A 15,866-nucleotide genomic window follows, 5' to 3' on the forward strand; every position below is an offset into this window, starting at 1 on the left:
AACACCCAGTTCCTCTTTGTCTCTTTAAAACCATTTTTTTTTATGTCTACGTATATTTTAAAACACACTGTAAACCTTTAGAGGTTTTTCTTAATATGAATCTGTCTTTACTGTAAATCTTTAAACTAATTTTTGATACACACTCTTCTAACATGTTTGGCCATCTATGAACAATAAGCTCCAAACCTGAAATTTAATCCATGACATATCCCCCAAAAGAAAAAAAAAAAACCGGATCCAAATTTATTATCAGTAAATTTTGCCTGGAATGAGAATAGGCAATTAATTTTCTTTATTCTGTACAAGTTGAAATTTGCAAACTCATTCATTGAGTTTGCATTTTGGACCCCCCTCCCCAAGCATGGAGGGAGGTAGAACACTGTGGTGTGTTGTTTTTACTCTTTTGGCTTTTGTGTTTTTTTTTTTTTTGAAAGGCCTGCCACCCAGCTCCCAAGCAAATCACACACAGAAGCTTATTCTAGTTATAAGTGCCCAGCCTTACTTAGCTTGACTTGTTTTTAAAAGCCAGCTTTTCTTATCATAAATGAACCCGTCTACCTTTTCCCTCTGGGATTTTATCTTTCTTACTTCTGTAGATCTTACTTTCCTTCTTACCCTGTTGCTTGCTAGGCTGACTGGCTGGCCCCTGAAGTCCCCCTCTTCCTCATTTCTCCTTCTATTTACACTCCCCACCTGCCAGGCCCACCTATCCTTGCTCCTGCCTCACCACTTGCTGGTTGTTCAGCTCTTTATTAGACAGACCATCAGGTGTTTTAGACAGGCAAAGAACAAGAGCTTCACAGGGTTAAACAAATGCAGCATAAACAGAAGGCACACACCTTACAGTAATATTGTACCACATTCCACTAGGCCTCAAGGGTTCTGGATTCAGGATAGTGAACCCAGATAACCATTCCCGGAAGAATGGCAAGTAGCAGTTGCTAATGAGGGCTTGCTCAACGAGTGGCCTCTGATTCATCAGACTTAGCATCAATTAAATTTGCCTGAGAGGCCTATGAAAGAAAGTGTTGGCCATATGCCTTGTGATCCAGGACCAGAGAGTGCACTACTGAATACCCCCACCTGCCTTTACCGTTATGGAGTCTTCTTGGTCATAAAGGCCATCTGTTGTAAATTCTTGGGCTTACCTGGATCAGCACTAAATTCTTAGGATTATCAGTAGCATTAACCTAAAAGCAGCTGCTTCTTTCCATTCCATATTTTTGCACTTTGGGAGCAGAAAACTAAAGCCAAATCAGCTGGCTCTACCTGAGTCCCCTTCACATTCTGTAACACTATTGGGGCTGCTTAGATCCTACTTCCTGGTTCTCTGGAAACAGAAAAGTTGCCAGATGACCTGTAGGTTATCTTTTCTGTTTACCAGGATCGTGTATAAAGTGTATGTAAAGTTACAAATAACTCTTAAAAGACCTAAAAAAGAAAGCTCCCCGCGGGCAGCAGGGTTTTGTGCCTATTTTGTCTGAGGCTCTATTTCCAGCGTCTGAATCGTTAGCTATTTAAGAAAAAAGCATAATGATTACTGGAAGAATCTTGGCTATGACAGCTCCAGGAAAGCCTATTTCATAAAGAAACGCTTGATAGAGAGGTAAGGCAGATAATGTGAGCTACAAAATTAAGGCAGACGGACAGTAATTCCAAAATGGCAATATTCAGGGGCATTTTATTTCAGCAGATAAACTTATTAAAAGATAGGGAGAAACTGTCACTGCCCCCAGCTTAACTTCTACACAAAACGGACTCGGTGAACACTGCTTTACAGAGACAATAAATGCGTTCTATACTTATTCTTCCTCAAATGCTTCAGAGGAAAGGTACAGAAAGTTCCTCTACACCGGAAACAGGATTTACATAGTGTGACCTGGAAGTCTGTTTGCACAAGGCCAGGACCCACGCCCCCTAAGCATCCCCAGCACAAAGTAGCAATGAGTGATTATGAAGGTGCATTTGTAATCCACCTTGAGGACCTGGGGGCATATCGGAGTGGGGAAGAAAGGTTGGGAGGACTCAGGGTTGTTAGGGGATGTCAGCGGGAATAAGACGCAGGGTTTAGAGAGGAGCCGACTTGGGGGAAAGAGAATTCAGCCCAGGTGCTGCCTCTGAAGACCAGCGGCGGTACAGAGGCAGAAAGTGAGGGTGGTGGAACTGGAAAGATGAAAAGCCTGCAGGATCTAAGGGGTCACCCCGATCTGGAGGCATCCGGCTGCGTCCCTAGACTGGAGAACGCCGGGGCCGGGGCAAGTCAGAAGCAGGCCGGACCAGCCACGTTCCTACCCGTCCGCGCGCATCCGGACGCAGATCCTGGAAGTCCGGGCCGTAAATGGCCTCCAGGGCCTGCAGCTCGTGGTCCTGTCGCTGCGAATAGCTTTCCTGCGGCTCAGCCCGGCAGCGTCCAGAGGCCCCGCGGCCCCCAGCCATGGCTGCCGGGGCAGGCGCAGCGGCCTACGCGAGGTAGCGGCGGGGCTCCGGAGGGCTCCGGACCGCTCTGGATCTCAGCCGGCGTGGTGACCGAGCTGGGGGCGTGGCTCTGCGCCGGGGAGGCGCTTTGAAGGCTGGAAGACCTGCACCAGACCAGCCTGGGGGCGGAGCCTCCAGCAGAAGGCCGGCCCAGGGGCGTGGTTCTGCACGGGTGATGGGGCTGGGGCGGAGCCTAGGGCAGGACGCGGATCTGGGAACCCGGGATGTCCCGACTGACCCGTTTGGCCAGTGGGCGGGGCTTCGCCCCAAATTCCCAAGGTCAGAAGACTTCTAGTAGAACTGAGGGATGGAATTGAATCAGGAATTGCAGGAACACGTAGGAGAGCCAATCACTCAGGTTGGAGTGAGGAAGACATACTAGTTTCCACAAAACAAGTCTTTAGAGGAAATAGGTCCTAGAACTCCTCCACCCTGCCTGGTTAGTGAGGGGAAGTTTTTAAAGAGCAGACCAAGGAGTCACTTATTTTACCTAACTTTCCCAGAATGAGACTCCTGAAAGTAAAAACTGTAAACCCTTTTTTTTCCACAATAGTATCCTTCAGTTATCCTTCGAACCATTTAATATTTCATATTTTAATTTAAAATATTTCATACATACTCTCTGGCCTCTCTGGAATTTTCTCTTTACATTCTCAACTGAAAAAAAAGTTGTGTATTTTTATGAGCTACGCCCACAAAGAGAATTATCTGACTAGGCCATTTAGTGTAAATTGAATGTAACCTGAACAGTTCATTTAATGTAAATTTGAGTGTTCTGTCTGTTGCATCCTATCTTACATGTATAGATGTGTGTATGTGTCTTTATGTATATATGCATATTTAGAGTCAGGGTATGTATTACTTGTAGTCTTCCTGCTTTATCCTCCCTAGTGTTAAGATCATGAGACCATGCCACCATTGCTATCTGACCATATTTTTTTTTTCAAGCATTAAGCAACCTATGTATCCAGACGGTGTAATTGCTTTGTTGCCTACATGCTGCAGCTTGACTCAGGAAAATCGCATCATAGCTCCTTGAGTTAGGTTTAGGTGACATGTCTCTGTGCATCTTGTTTGCTACTATGTTGTCCACTTAGTCATGATTACTTAGGCATCTCGCTGTTATTTATCCCCTCTGTTCAGACCAGGTCACACAAGGGCCTCTTTTGAACTAGAGACCTGTCTCATTTCCAGTGACCCCTGACTGGGTTCACAGCAGCCCTCAACAGTGAAGATCTGGATCCTCCCTTTTCAGTTTTCACATTTAGATAGTTTCTTTAGTTTCCCCTTAAGCTGCATTCTGTTTCTGCACCTCTCCATTGGCTCTCCACTCAGCCAGTCTTCATCTTTGCCCCATGTTGAGCAGCTCATCCTACTGCATCTAAAGTAAAGCTCTTGTATCACAGTATGTCATATCATGGCAATCTCCAAAGTTCCATTTTCCAACTGGTCTTTTTTCATTAAAAATGAAATACTCTTTAAGAAAAAATTTCAACACAAAAGCAGAGGATGCATTATAATAACCCTGTGTATTTGTCACCCAAGTCCAACAGCTTCAAATGTCTCACCAATACTGTTTAATTTTTGCCTCCCCTAGGAATGTTTTGAATATCAAGTGTCATGGTTTTTCTACAAATACACAAATATGTGTAACAGAAAACGACCTTTGAAGCAAATATAAGGTAATCCATATCCCTTAAAGTGTCACACTTTCTAGTTAGCAAGATGGCTTAATAGAGAAAGGCCATTGCTGCCAAGCTTGAAGTTTCAACTCCAGGACCCTATGATGGAAGGAGGGAATTGACTCCCACATGTCCTCAGACCCCCACATGTGCCCTATCCAAATAAATAAATAAATAAATAAATAAATATGTTAAAAATTTAAAAACTGAATTCTAAAATTATAACACTTTCTTTTGTGGTGAAGGAAGTTGATAGGAATTGAATCCAGGATCCTAAGGATGTTAAGAATATGGTCTACCGTGGAGCAACAGGTTTAGAATGATATAATATATTTTTTAAAGATTTAAATTTTTTTAAATTTTTGACTTGTGAATGCCTAATGCTCTTAAGGGTCAGAAGAGGGCATTAGATCCCCTAGAACTGGAGTTATAGAGGGAGCTGGCATGTGGGTGCTGGGAACTGAATCTGGGTGCTCTGAAAGAGTGTCAAATGCTTTCAACCACTGAGCTATCTCTCTAGATCCATATAACAATTACAAAAAATTTAACACCCAGTCTATATTCAAAACTTGCCATTTGGGAATGGAGAGATGACTCAGAGGTTAAGAGCACTGCCTGTTCTTCCAAAGGTCTTGAATTCAATTTCCATCAACCCCATGGTGGCTCACAACCATCTATAATGAGATCTGGTGCCCTCTTCTGGCCTGCAGGCATACGTTCAGGCAGAACACTGTATATATAATAAACAAATGAATATTAAAAACAACAACAACAAAACTTTCCATTTGTCTAAAATTATAATCTATAGTGGATGCCAGACCTATAAAGGACATAATCAAAGCAATCAACAAAACTTGTAAGGGTGTGGATGAGATGGAAGTACAGTGTAACTGTACTTTGGTGGTGTTGTGTGACAGTCTTTTCCTGGGGTGACACAACACAACACAACACACACACACACACACACACACACACACACACGTCCAACTTGATGAACCAATGAGTTTTTATTGGTGCTACTTCTAATAGGAGTATAGGTAAGGGGTTACTTGTAAGGACCAGGAACGACTCAAAAGCAGCTGCATCACCCAAAAGCCTACCCCAGCAAGAATGAAGATTCTGGGAAGCTACTTCATGAGCACAGTCAGTCCTAGAATATCTTCTCTCTGCAGTTTCACAGGTCAGTCTCCTCCCTAGAAGTTGTCTGCTCTTTTTTTCTACTGCTGGGGAGGGGTTAAGAGTCAGTGAACCTTTGTTTATTTCCTGGGGCTCTTGCACCTGGGGGTGATGTTTCCATTCAGAGGTGACTTAAGAACAAGTGACCATGTAGACATGTAGATATGCCCTGCTTATGAAGAAAATTTCACTATGACATTAATGGATAATAGAAGGTTAAACCAGCAATTTGCACCCAAGTAATTAAAAAAGAAGCAAGTGTAATGTTCAATGTTGACCTCTGAATTTAAGCAATAGATTATGTAAGTTCTTTGAATGATTCTTGTAACCTTCATGCAAGTTTGAATTCAGTTTAATATCAAAATTTCAAAATACGAGACTAGAAAGTCTCAAGCTATATTCTAAAGTGGAAACTTTGTATCATCATGAGTTCCCCAGAGTTCCAGTTCCTTATCCTTGACAGGAACTTGCATTATTAGTCTTTAAACTTTAAACATTGTGCATGAGTGCCTCATTTTTTTTTTTGTTTTAAAGAAAGCACCTTATTTTTTTTTCTGAGACTTTTAGGTTTACAGAGATTAAGGCTGGTAGGTTAAGGGTTCCTATTTACCTTCTCTCCTCCAGAGCTTTCTTCAATTACATTTGATATTATTATTAACGGGTGTTGCTGTTGTGAACAGAACTCCTGGAAAGGAGCTGTGTCTGCAGAGATTGACTGATTAAAACCAGCGATATGATGAGGTTGGGATGTTACAAGTCCAGAGGCTAAGTATCTAATCTGGGGCTAGCTTTAGCTCCTTGCTTACTTCTGAGTTAGAACTAGCACTGATGACTAATAGATTAAAGACCCTTTGTATCTATTAATTTAGCAGACAACCAAACCAAAAACTAGGGATATCATCATATAGCATCTGATGCCTATAGAAAAGCTTCCCTTATCTTGCTCTAGTTATTCTATGTTGAAGAATATTTGTTTAACTATAAAGATGTGTTGCATTATGTAAAGATGTGTTTCTGTTTTTACCTTGCCTATGTAAGGCACAGGATTGGTCTAATAAAAAGCTGAACTGCTAGTAGCAAGGGAGGAGATATAGGTGGGACTCTGGGCAGGGAAAGTAAGTAGGAGGAGGAATTTAGGCTTAGAGGGAGGAATAAAGAAAATGAGACCCCCAAGGAAAACACCAGGGAGATGCCAGGGACCAGCCAACCAGATGGAAAGGAAGGAGGAAAGTAGGACATATAGAATGGAAAAAAAAGATTAAAATCCCTTAGGAAAAAATGTAGATGAATAGAAACAGGCTAAATTAAGTTAAAAGAGCTAGTGAGACAAGCCTAAGCGTTCATAATTAACAGTAAGTCTCCATGTCTTTATTTTGGAGCTGGTTGGTAGTCCAAAGAAAATTCCAATTATCTGATGTACCCACCAATGTATTTTAAAATTGTCTTGATTTATGACTTTCTTTGTTCAGTAAAACTAAATACATAAGGAAACTGCTTCCAGTTGAAACATAGAGCCTAAATCTATTTTCCTGGGCGGTGATCATTCAGAATGGCTTTAGAATAAGCAATCTCTTATTGCTTTTAAAATAAGAGCTGTGGGTTTTTTTTTCCATTTTTTTCATAGACACCACATTGTTACCAATATTCATAGTTCATATTAGGATTCAGTGATGTCTAGTTCATGGATAGAATAGAAAATGTAATTTATCCAGTAGTTTCATATGCCTAAAAGACCCCATGCTCTACCCACTCATCTTTTAGATAATTCTCTTTAGACTTTGATGGTTAATGTCTTAGTTACTTTTCTGTGATGAAACACCATAACCAAGGCAACTTATAAGTGAAAGCATTTAATTCAGGCTTAAGGTTCTAGAGGGGCAGAGTCCATGATCCTCACAGCGAGGAGCAGGCATGCAGGCATGACCCTGGAGTGGTAGCTGAGAGCTTACATCTGGTCCATAAGTCTAAGGCAAAGAGAGCCAACTGGACCTGGTGTGGGCATTTGAAACCTCAAAGCCTATCCCCCAGTGACACATCCCCTCTAACAAGTCCACACATCCTAATCCTTCCTAAACAGTTGCATCAAATAGGGTCCAAGCATTCAAATATATGAGTCTATGGGGGCTATGCTTACTCAAATCACCATGGTTGGATGACAACTATTTGTAAGAAATATCAAATGGCACAAAACACTAAGGTGGGAATCACCAATATAAGTAAGAAATTCTCATGTGACTGTTTTGTAAAGAAAAAGGGGCCCAAGGGCCATTAGAGTTTGTTACTGCCGCTATTACAGCATTTTGATGGAGCCAAGCCAGCTTCTATTACGAATTTTGCAGTTATAATATGCCAAGATATCCTCTCTCTTGAAGGTAGTTGAGTCTGGATTTTTATAAACTATCCTGGTAAGAAGACCACGTGAAATAAGTTTTTAAAAATTAGGTCATGGTGGGGGTGAGGGTTGCAGTTCAGTATTAAAGTGCCTGATTTATATGCATGGGGCCCCTGGGTTAGTTGTCCACCATTGTCTTAGTTAGGGTTTCTATTGCTGTGAAGAAATACCATGATGACAAAATTCTTATAAAGCATATCATTTAATTGTGGTGGCTTATGGTTCAGAGGTTTAGTCCATTATCATCATGGCAGGGAGCATGGTGGCATGCAGGAGACATGGTACTGGCTACATCTTGATCAGAAGGCAACAGGAAGTGGACTGTAACACTGGGAGTAGCTTGAGCATAGGAAAACTCAAAGCCCATCCCTATAGGAGCACACTCTCTCCAATCAGGCTATACCTACTCCATCAAAACCACACCTCCTAATAGTGCTACTTCCTTTGAGCTTATGGGGACCAATTACATTCAAACTACCATAACCATCTAAAGCAATGAAACAAAAACTGACATCTCAGGTCAAAAGCAAGGGGGGGGCTAGGAAAGTGAAAAATGCAACAAAGGACAGGCAACGATAGAAAATGGAAATTACATTAGAGGTATAGGATGAAACTTTTTCATTTTCAAAAGGCCTGCTTCATCATTGTTGCTTCTCAGAGGATCTGAATGGCTGGACAGAAGACAGGAGCTCACGGAAGTCTGTCAGTCAGTCTGAGGGTGCAGTCGTCAGTCAGTCTGAGGGGGCAGTCTGAGAATGCAGTCTGAGGACAGGATTGCCCCTTTGGTCTGAGCACTGGTTGGTAGAGGTAAGAAGTCTCTAGTGGCTGGTTGCTTTGTTTCTCTGATCTTTCAGCTTTCATCCCCTGATAGCTGACTCTGAGTTTTTATTATTAATACCAATTAGAATTTATGCTACACCATCTACCCCAACCACATTAAACATATACTTACATCTATGCAGTTCTGCTTTAAGATGTCTGTTCAATATAAATGAAAGCATATGTCCATATAAAGTCTGCTCTATGAATGAAGAAGTGAGAAATTTAGTAATAGAAAGAGGACGAGTACCTGCCTGTGGCTAAGAATAATTGAGGAAGTGGAGAGATGGATCCCAGAGAAGTTAAATGTTCATCTTGGGGATGATGTGTGCATTCATTACTTTGTGGTGCTCAATATCAGGCTTAGGGGTATAGCTTTAGCAGAGCACCTGCCTAGCAAGTACAAGGCCTTTAGTTCTATCCCCCGCAAAACAAAGCAGAAGCAAATGCAGTTAAAACCCCATACTAACCATTAAAATGTAGTGTGTCATATAGCTGTCATACCTTAACACGCTGTTAAAAGAAATGCTTCTATTTGCAGTGGTTTATTAATCCAAAATCTGAACAAGTCCCACATGTTGCTGCTGTTTTGGTTTCTATATGTTCAGCAAAGTTCAGGGCAACTCTACAGGTTTAGAATGTAGAAACATACATTTTCAAAGAGTATCCTGCTTGATAAGAATGTTTTTTTTTGTCTGAAGTCCACATGCCAGTTTGTGAACATACTTCAAAACTTCCCTATTCTCTAAATACTCTCCAGCTTTTCAATCCTTCCTGCTTCCCTCCTCTCCTTCCTTCTGTCCCTTCTTTCTTTCCTTTGTGGTATAGGGGACTGAATGTACTTGGCAAGTGCTCTACTCCTGAGGTATTTTCCCAGCCCCTCCAAGAACTTTTGAATCAGTCAAAAGAGCTCTTGGTCTTGCTAATTGTTGATGACTTCCTGAGGACAAAAATACCCACATTTTTTGGCCATTGTCCTAAAAAATTCTCCGTTTCTGAAGGACACTGTCACTGGATGGAGAACTCTGAACCAATTATTCTTTACTTTCTGCAATAATGAAAAAGGCAACCCATTTATTTTTTTTAAGTTTTTATTTGGCATTAAATAGTTGTCATATTTATGGGGTAGAGTAGGAGATATTGCTATACATGTTCACAGGGTGTGAGGACCAGATCAAGGTAATGGGCATATCCACTTTTTAGTTAGGGTTTCTATTGCTGTGAAGAGACACTGTGACCAGAGCAAGTTTTATAAAGGAAAGACATTGAATTGGGGTGTCTTATAGTTTCAGATGTCTGTTATCATCATGGTGGGACATGGCAGTGAGCAGGCAGACATGGTGATGGAGTTAAGAGTCCCACATCTTGATCTGTAGGCAATAGGAAATGGTCTGTTTCACTGGGTGTGGCTTAAGCACATATGAGACCTCAAAGCCTGCCTCCTCAGTGACACACTTCCTCCAACAAGGCCCCACCTCCTAATAGTGTCACTCTCGTTAGGGCCCATTTTCCTTCAAACCACCACACTCACCATCTCAAACACTGTACAGTTATTTGTCTTCAGAACATTCAAGATCCTTTCCACTAGATATTTTGCAAGCATTGTTGCCTACATGAGTTAACCTATTATGCTGTAGAACATTAAAAGTTATTCTTCCTACCAAGCTGTACTGTTTTTGCATATTATAATGTGTGTTATTTGTGTGCATGAATATGTTCACTTGTGTGCAGAGGACTAAGGTTGTGTGTCTTTCTTAATCAGTGCCCACATTATATATTGAGGTAGGGTCTATTGCTGAACCCAAGAGCTTGCCATTTTGGCTTGCCTGATTAGTCAACTTGCTCTGGGAATTCTGGCTTTGTATTATGCATGTTTTACATGTATTCTACATGGGATTACAGATAGACCACCATACCCACCCAGCTAGACCTCTCCCAGCTTTCCTATGCTACTTAACAATTGTCTTAGTTACTTTTCTATTGCCATTAAAACACCATGATCAAGGAAAATTATAAAATGGTGAATTTAATTTGAGGATTCATGGTTCCAGATGGGGAGAGTCTATGATCATCATGATTAGGAGCATGGCAGTAGTCAGGCAGACATGATGCTAGCCCACCCTCAATGACACACCACCTCCAACAAGGCCACACCTCCTAATCCTTCCCAAACCATTGTACCAACTGGTGACCAAGCATACAAGCATATGAGCCTATGGAGGCCATTCTTGTTCAAGCCATCACAACCATCCTCTCTCTCCTCCTGTCCACCTTACCCTGCCTCCAGATACTCTGATTCTGTTCCCTATTTTGGTGAAACAGACATCTTTGGCTTTCTAATATAATGGAGATAATAGATGTGGCATTTGTCTTCCTGTTTCTTGTCTCAGTGTCCCCCAGGCTTATTCATGATGCTACAAATGATAAGATTTCATTATTTTTATGTTGGAATAAGATTCCATTACATAGCTATTCCATATTTTATCTATTCATCCATTAATGGATGCTTACTTAGGTGGACCCCATATGTTGGCTTTTGTGAACCAGAGTTCATTTCTTTTCGAATCATGCCCAGTAGTGTGATTGCTGGATTGTGTAATAGTTCTGTTTCTAGATGTGTGTGTGTGTTTAATCATCATACTGTTTTCCACGATGGCTGTACTAATTTGTTGTCCCACTGACAGCGTGTGAGAGTTCTTTCTTGGACCCTCCAGCATTTTGTCTTGGTAGCAGCCATTTTAACTGGGCAGGATGTGTGATTGTGGATTCACTTGCATTTCCCTGGTTCTGCTCGCAGATCTCACATTCACGTGTGTGCCACTTCTTTCTGACCTCTAATGGCTTCTGTGAGAAACTTGATGGCATTCAAATGAATTTTCTCCTATAGGAAGTTCTGTGTTCCTTTGCCTGCTTTCAAGATTTTTCTTTTTCCTGTGCACATTCATTAGATTCAGCAGTTTGTCAATGACAAGGCTTAGTGTGGATTTTCTTTAAGATTCTGACTTTTTTGTTTGTTTGTTTTGTTAATTATCAAGTCTTCAGCCAATACTTTTCTGGATATTTTTGGAATTATTCCTCTCTCTAACCTTTGGTAGGCAAAGGCTCTTTGTGGCCTGGAAGCCAGGAGCAGGAGACACAAGGCTCTTCTTCCTACTGTTCCTGAAGTACAAAATAAAAACGGCCTAGAGACTTTTTGTCTTGTTAATATCTGTGGGCACTTATATATTTATGTGAGAAAGTTTTAAATTCATTAAAAAATAAAACCCAAGTCATCAATAATATACTGGTATCATATTAAGGAAAGAAATCAAAACCCTTGCCCAGGTGTCATTTCACCAAGAGCAAGCCTAGATTTGAATTCTCGTCTTCATACTCCCTGGGCTTTCTGTCCTCTGTCTGTTATGTGAGTCTCAGTGTGTGCCTACCTGAAGGTGCCTTGTGAATCTGTCTGTCTGAATGTCTGTCACTCATAGAGGGCTTGTTTGTCTTTATTGGCAAGCACAGAAAGCATCAAACGGGGAAAGGCCTCTGTCTGTTATGTGAGTCTCAGTGTGTGCCTACCTGAAGGTGCCTTTTGAATCTGTCTGTCTGAATGTCTGTCACTCATAGAGAGCTTGTTTGTCTTTATTGGCAAGCACAGAAAGCATCAAACGGGGAAAGAATGAGAGTTACTTTACAGAAATCTTAATAGACTTTTACAAGGGATTAAGTCACAGACTCATGGGACCCAGGTGACAAACAGTACTACAGTCATCATTGCTTATCAAGCAATTTCCATATATTGGATTCAACATTCATTTTATAAGATTGATTTTAACATCTGTTTTTGCTGCTTTCAGCAAATGGTTATTAGAACATACATGCATTACTCTAGGTCAGGGGCATGGAAGATTGTTTAAGATTTCAGCTATGTATTAGCTTGGGTTGTAAAAATTGATCACATGGGAAATATAAGGCAAGTAAAGTTGGTTGTTACATTGTTCTAAGGGCAGGTTAAACAAACAGGCTGAGTACACAGAGGAATAGCAGTCATAAGTAACCTCAGGGTGTATTAATTACTCTGGTTGCGAAGGCCAGTATAAGTACCAGTCTCTCAGAATGTAAGAGATTTTCATAATATTGCAATGCTGCTTTATGTACCTTAATTTATGAGTCTTGTCCTTTAACTTTTGGAATAAATTAAGAATATACTTTTATTTCAAAGCTATGCCATTACTTCCAGGCTAGGTGTGAGTCATAATCATGGCTTATGTTTTACTGAAGAAGATATCACTCAATTCACAAGAAGTGGTTCTAGATAACGTTTGACTCTGACAAAGAAATAAAATTTATTCTCAAAGTACATATTTATTATGAACAGAAACACAGAAAAGAGTGTGATAGATCCTGAAGTTTACTATAACATAGGAGCTCCAAAAAAGGGTTGAAAAGTCTCAAAAATATATAATAACTATGTGGCTTCCCAAGATGACCCAAGATGACAGTATACATGGATATTCTCATTTGACACATTTGCTTTTAGAAACATTGATCTGGGCTGGGGATGTGTCTAGTGATAGAATGCTTTGCCTAAGATGTTCAAGGCATTTGTTTTAATCCCTAGTATGGTGTGTTTGTGTGTGTATGTAGCTTTATGATCAGTACATATCTGCATATGAGTGTGTGTGTGTGTGTGTGTAACATCGTGTGTATGTGACTATTGAGGCTTCCTTGGGAGGGAAGGAAGGGTATTCAGCCTTGAGAATATCCTTGAGAATTTTAATAGCAAGTCTTTAAGTGCAAAAGCTACTGAAATATATTTGTAGATTTGTATCCATAGGGAACCATTTCCCCAACTGATATACAGGGATAATTTGGAATACATGAAGGAATATATTAATATTACTACTTTTTTTGAGATAGGGTTTCACTATGAAGCCCTTTTTGGCTTGGGACTTGCTATATAGACCAGGCTGGCCTTGAACTTAGAGTCCCACCTGCTTCTGCCTACTGAGTGCTGAGGTTAAAGATGTGTACCAGCACACCTGTCCATGAGACAGTTATAGATCATGGACTTCTAAATTAAGTAAATGTTTACAAAAATCTACTTAACAAGAACTTGTCTGTCATTCTAGCACTCAAGAGGTAGAGGTAGAAGAATCAGAAATCAAGTTTATTCTTGGCTCAAGTCAGTTCAAGGTCAGCCTTGGCTAGGGAAGACTCTTTGTCAACACCTTCCCTCAAAAGAAAAAGGTTTTTTTTTTTTTTGTTTGTTTGTTTTAAAAATTCAGGGTCTGCTAAGTAATATTTCACTGGAGCCTACAAGAAAATGCTTTAAAACTCTGGAAGGGGATACTTTCCCCACTTTGGTATTTGTTTTCTTTAAACATCAACAAACAGGTCTTGATCTAATAGTAAAGTTCAACATTGTTGCAGAATATTTATTTACACTGTGAAGATGAGTCTTTGCCAAAGCACCTTCTGATTGGTTCAATAAGGAGCTGAATGACCAACAGCTAGGCACGAAGAGGTTAGGTGGGACTCCAAAGACAGAGAGGACTCTGGGAAGAAGAAAGGCAGAGTTATCTGCTAGACACAGAGAGGAAATGGGAAGTGTAAGATGGAAGAGAGGTAACATCACATGGCAGAACATAGATTTTAAAACATGTGTTAATTTAAGTTGTAAGAGCTAGTTGAGACAAGCCTAAGCTAAAGGCCAAGCTTTTATAATTAATAGTAAGTCTCCCTGTCATTATTTAGAGCTGGCTGGCACAACAGAGGAAGACTTGTTATACAGGAATGCCTGACACTGAAGTTTTCGTTAATTTGGTATTGTACTCACCCCAAATAGCCTGTCCAAATGACTTTTTCCCTTATGTCTATTTCATAGAGAAGGGCACTGAGTTTATACTGTCAGGTGTTCTGTGTTGTGTGTGTTAGTCGAAGAAAGATGTTACTCCAATATGAACTTTTAGGTCTGTGTGGCAGACTGAACCTTGAACAGCCATACAAAGGCATATTTATTGATTATTACACAAAGTTGTTTTGGAGGCAATTTCCTCCTACCAAAGCCCCTGATCTAATCTATTTTTTTTTTCTGAAGGAAAGTATGTCATTCCTGCTGCCTTAGTCCTTATTATGTACTGTTTGCAGTACTCAATAATTCCAGTGTGTCAGGTGTGGCAGAAGCTGCTGGTCACCAAAGTCATGTAAAATTCCCCCAGGAAAACAATTCCTGATTTCTGCTAAGATTTCTTCAACGTTAAAGTACTTCTAGACAACAACTATTCTGTTATGTTTACCCTTGATACAGTGACTCTGTTAGGTTCCTACAACAGTTTACAGAGGTGAAGATGGCCAGAAATGGTACAGACATTCACATACAGGGTCAGAAATGGCACAGGCATCCACACATAGGTTTGAGAGACCACTATTCATATTCTACCTCCTTTGCCCCCACTGCCATGCAGGTTATATTGAACTCTGTAATCTTGAGAGTACTGATAGGTTTGCCTGTGTAAAAAATAATCCAGGCTAGGTTTCCAGAGAAAAATGGCTTGTCACCTATATTAAGGTTAAATACTCTATAGAAAGCCATTTAAACAAGTTAAATTTATCAGAGATGGACACAGTTTTGGACATAAAAACCCCAGTAGTTCAATGTAAAGGTTCCCAGAGGCTCTATAATCTAGACCAAGAATGTTCTATTGCCATTCTCAGTATATTAAAAAAAAAAAGAAAAAACCTTACTACCTTCCATTCACATAAAGTATGTTCTCTTAACTATGCAGGCCTGTTTCCATGACTATCTGCTAGCATAGGCAGATTGTGTTGTGAAAGGTGGCAACTGTAAAGATATTTGTAGTTTAGCACAGAAATGCTTATTTCCTGCTCACACAAAATTCATTGTGGGTGGCTCTGAGTCCAAGGCATGAGTCCTCCCATACGGTGACTCAGAGACGTGGACTGCTCCTGCATGTAGGCAGCTCCATTCAACACAGGACTCCCCCAGTCACTGTGGCAGGGCTGAAGAGATGTGAAATCACAAACAGCCTCCAGATGCCTCACCATTTCTGCTCACGTTTCAGTAGTCATAATAGTCACATGGTCCCTCTTACTTGAAAGGGCAGTTGAGAAATATTGTTTTCTGTGTGTCTGGAAGAAGATAATGAGACCCAGTCACCATTAGTAATGTGTGCCTAACAAAGCACGGACTACATATTTCACATAGGTATAGACTGGCCACACAGAAATACAGAACTGTTTTCTCGAGATGGGGAGTCTGGTGCCATTGGATCCTCTTCTCAGCAGACTTCCTCTTCTCTCTCCTTTTGGTAAAAGCC

General features: G+C 40.7%; 1 protein-coding gene across 2 annotated transcripts in view; it reads right to left on the reverse strand.

Moving 5' to 3' along the window:
* The window catches only part of Eif2ak4 (eukaryotic translation initiation factor 2 alpha kinase 4), an 87,062-nt gene extending 84,515 nt beyond the window's left edge, over window positions 1–2,547 (reverse strand). For both annotated transcript variants that reach the window (XR_007834462.1, XM_051183708.1), the window contains exon 1: window positions 2,293–2,547. Coding sequence is in view for 1 of the 2 variants with exons in the window: in XM_051183708.1 (XP_051039665.1) it covers window positions 2,293–2,436 (144 nt within the window). In the remaining variant the exon portion in view is untranslated. The remainder of the gene's footprint in view (window positions 1–2,292) is intronic.
* Window positions 2,548–15,866: the final 13,319 nt, after the last annotated feature.

This window comes from Phodopus roborovskii, unplaced genomic scaffold, assembly GCF_943737965.1.
Source record: "Phodopus roborovskii unplaced genomic scaffold, PHOROB, whole genome shotgun sequence".
Classification (NCBI taxonomy): Eukaryota; Metazoa; Chordata; class Mammalia; order Rodentia; family Cricetidae; genus Phodopus; species Phodopus roborovskii.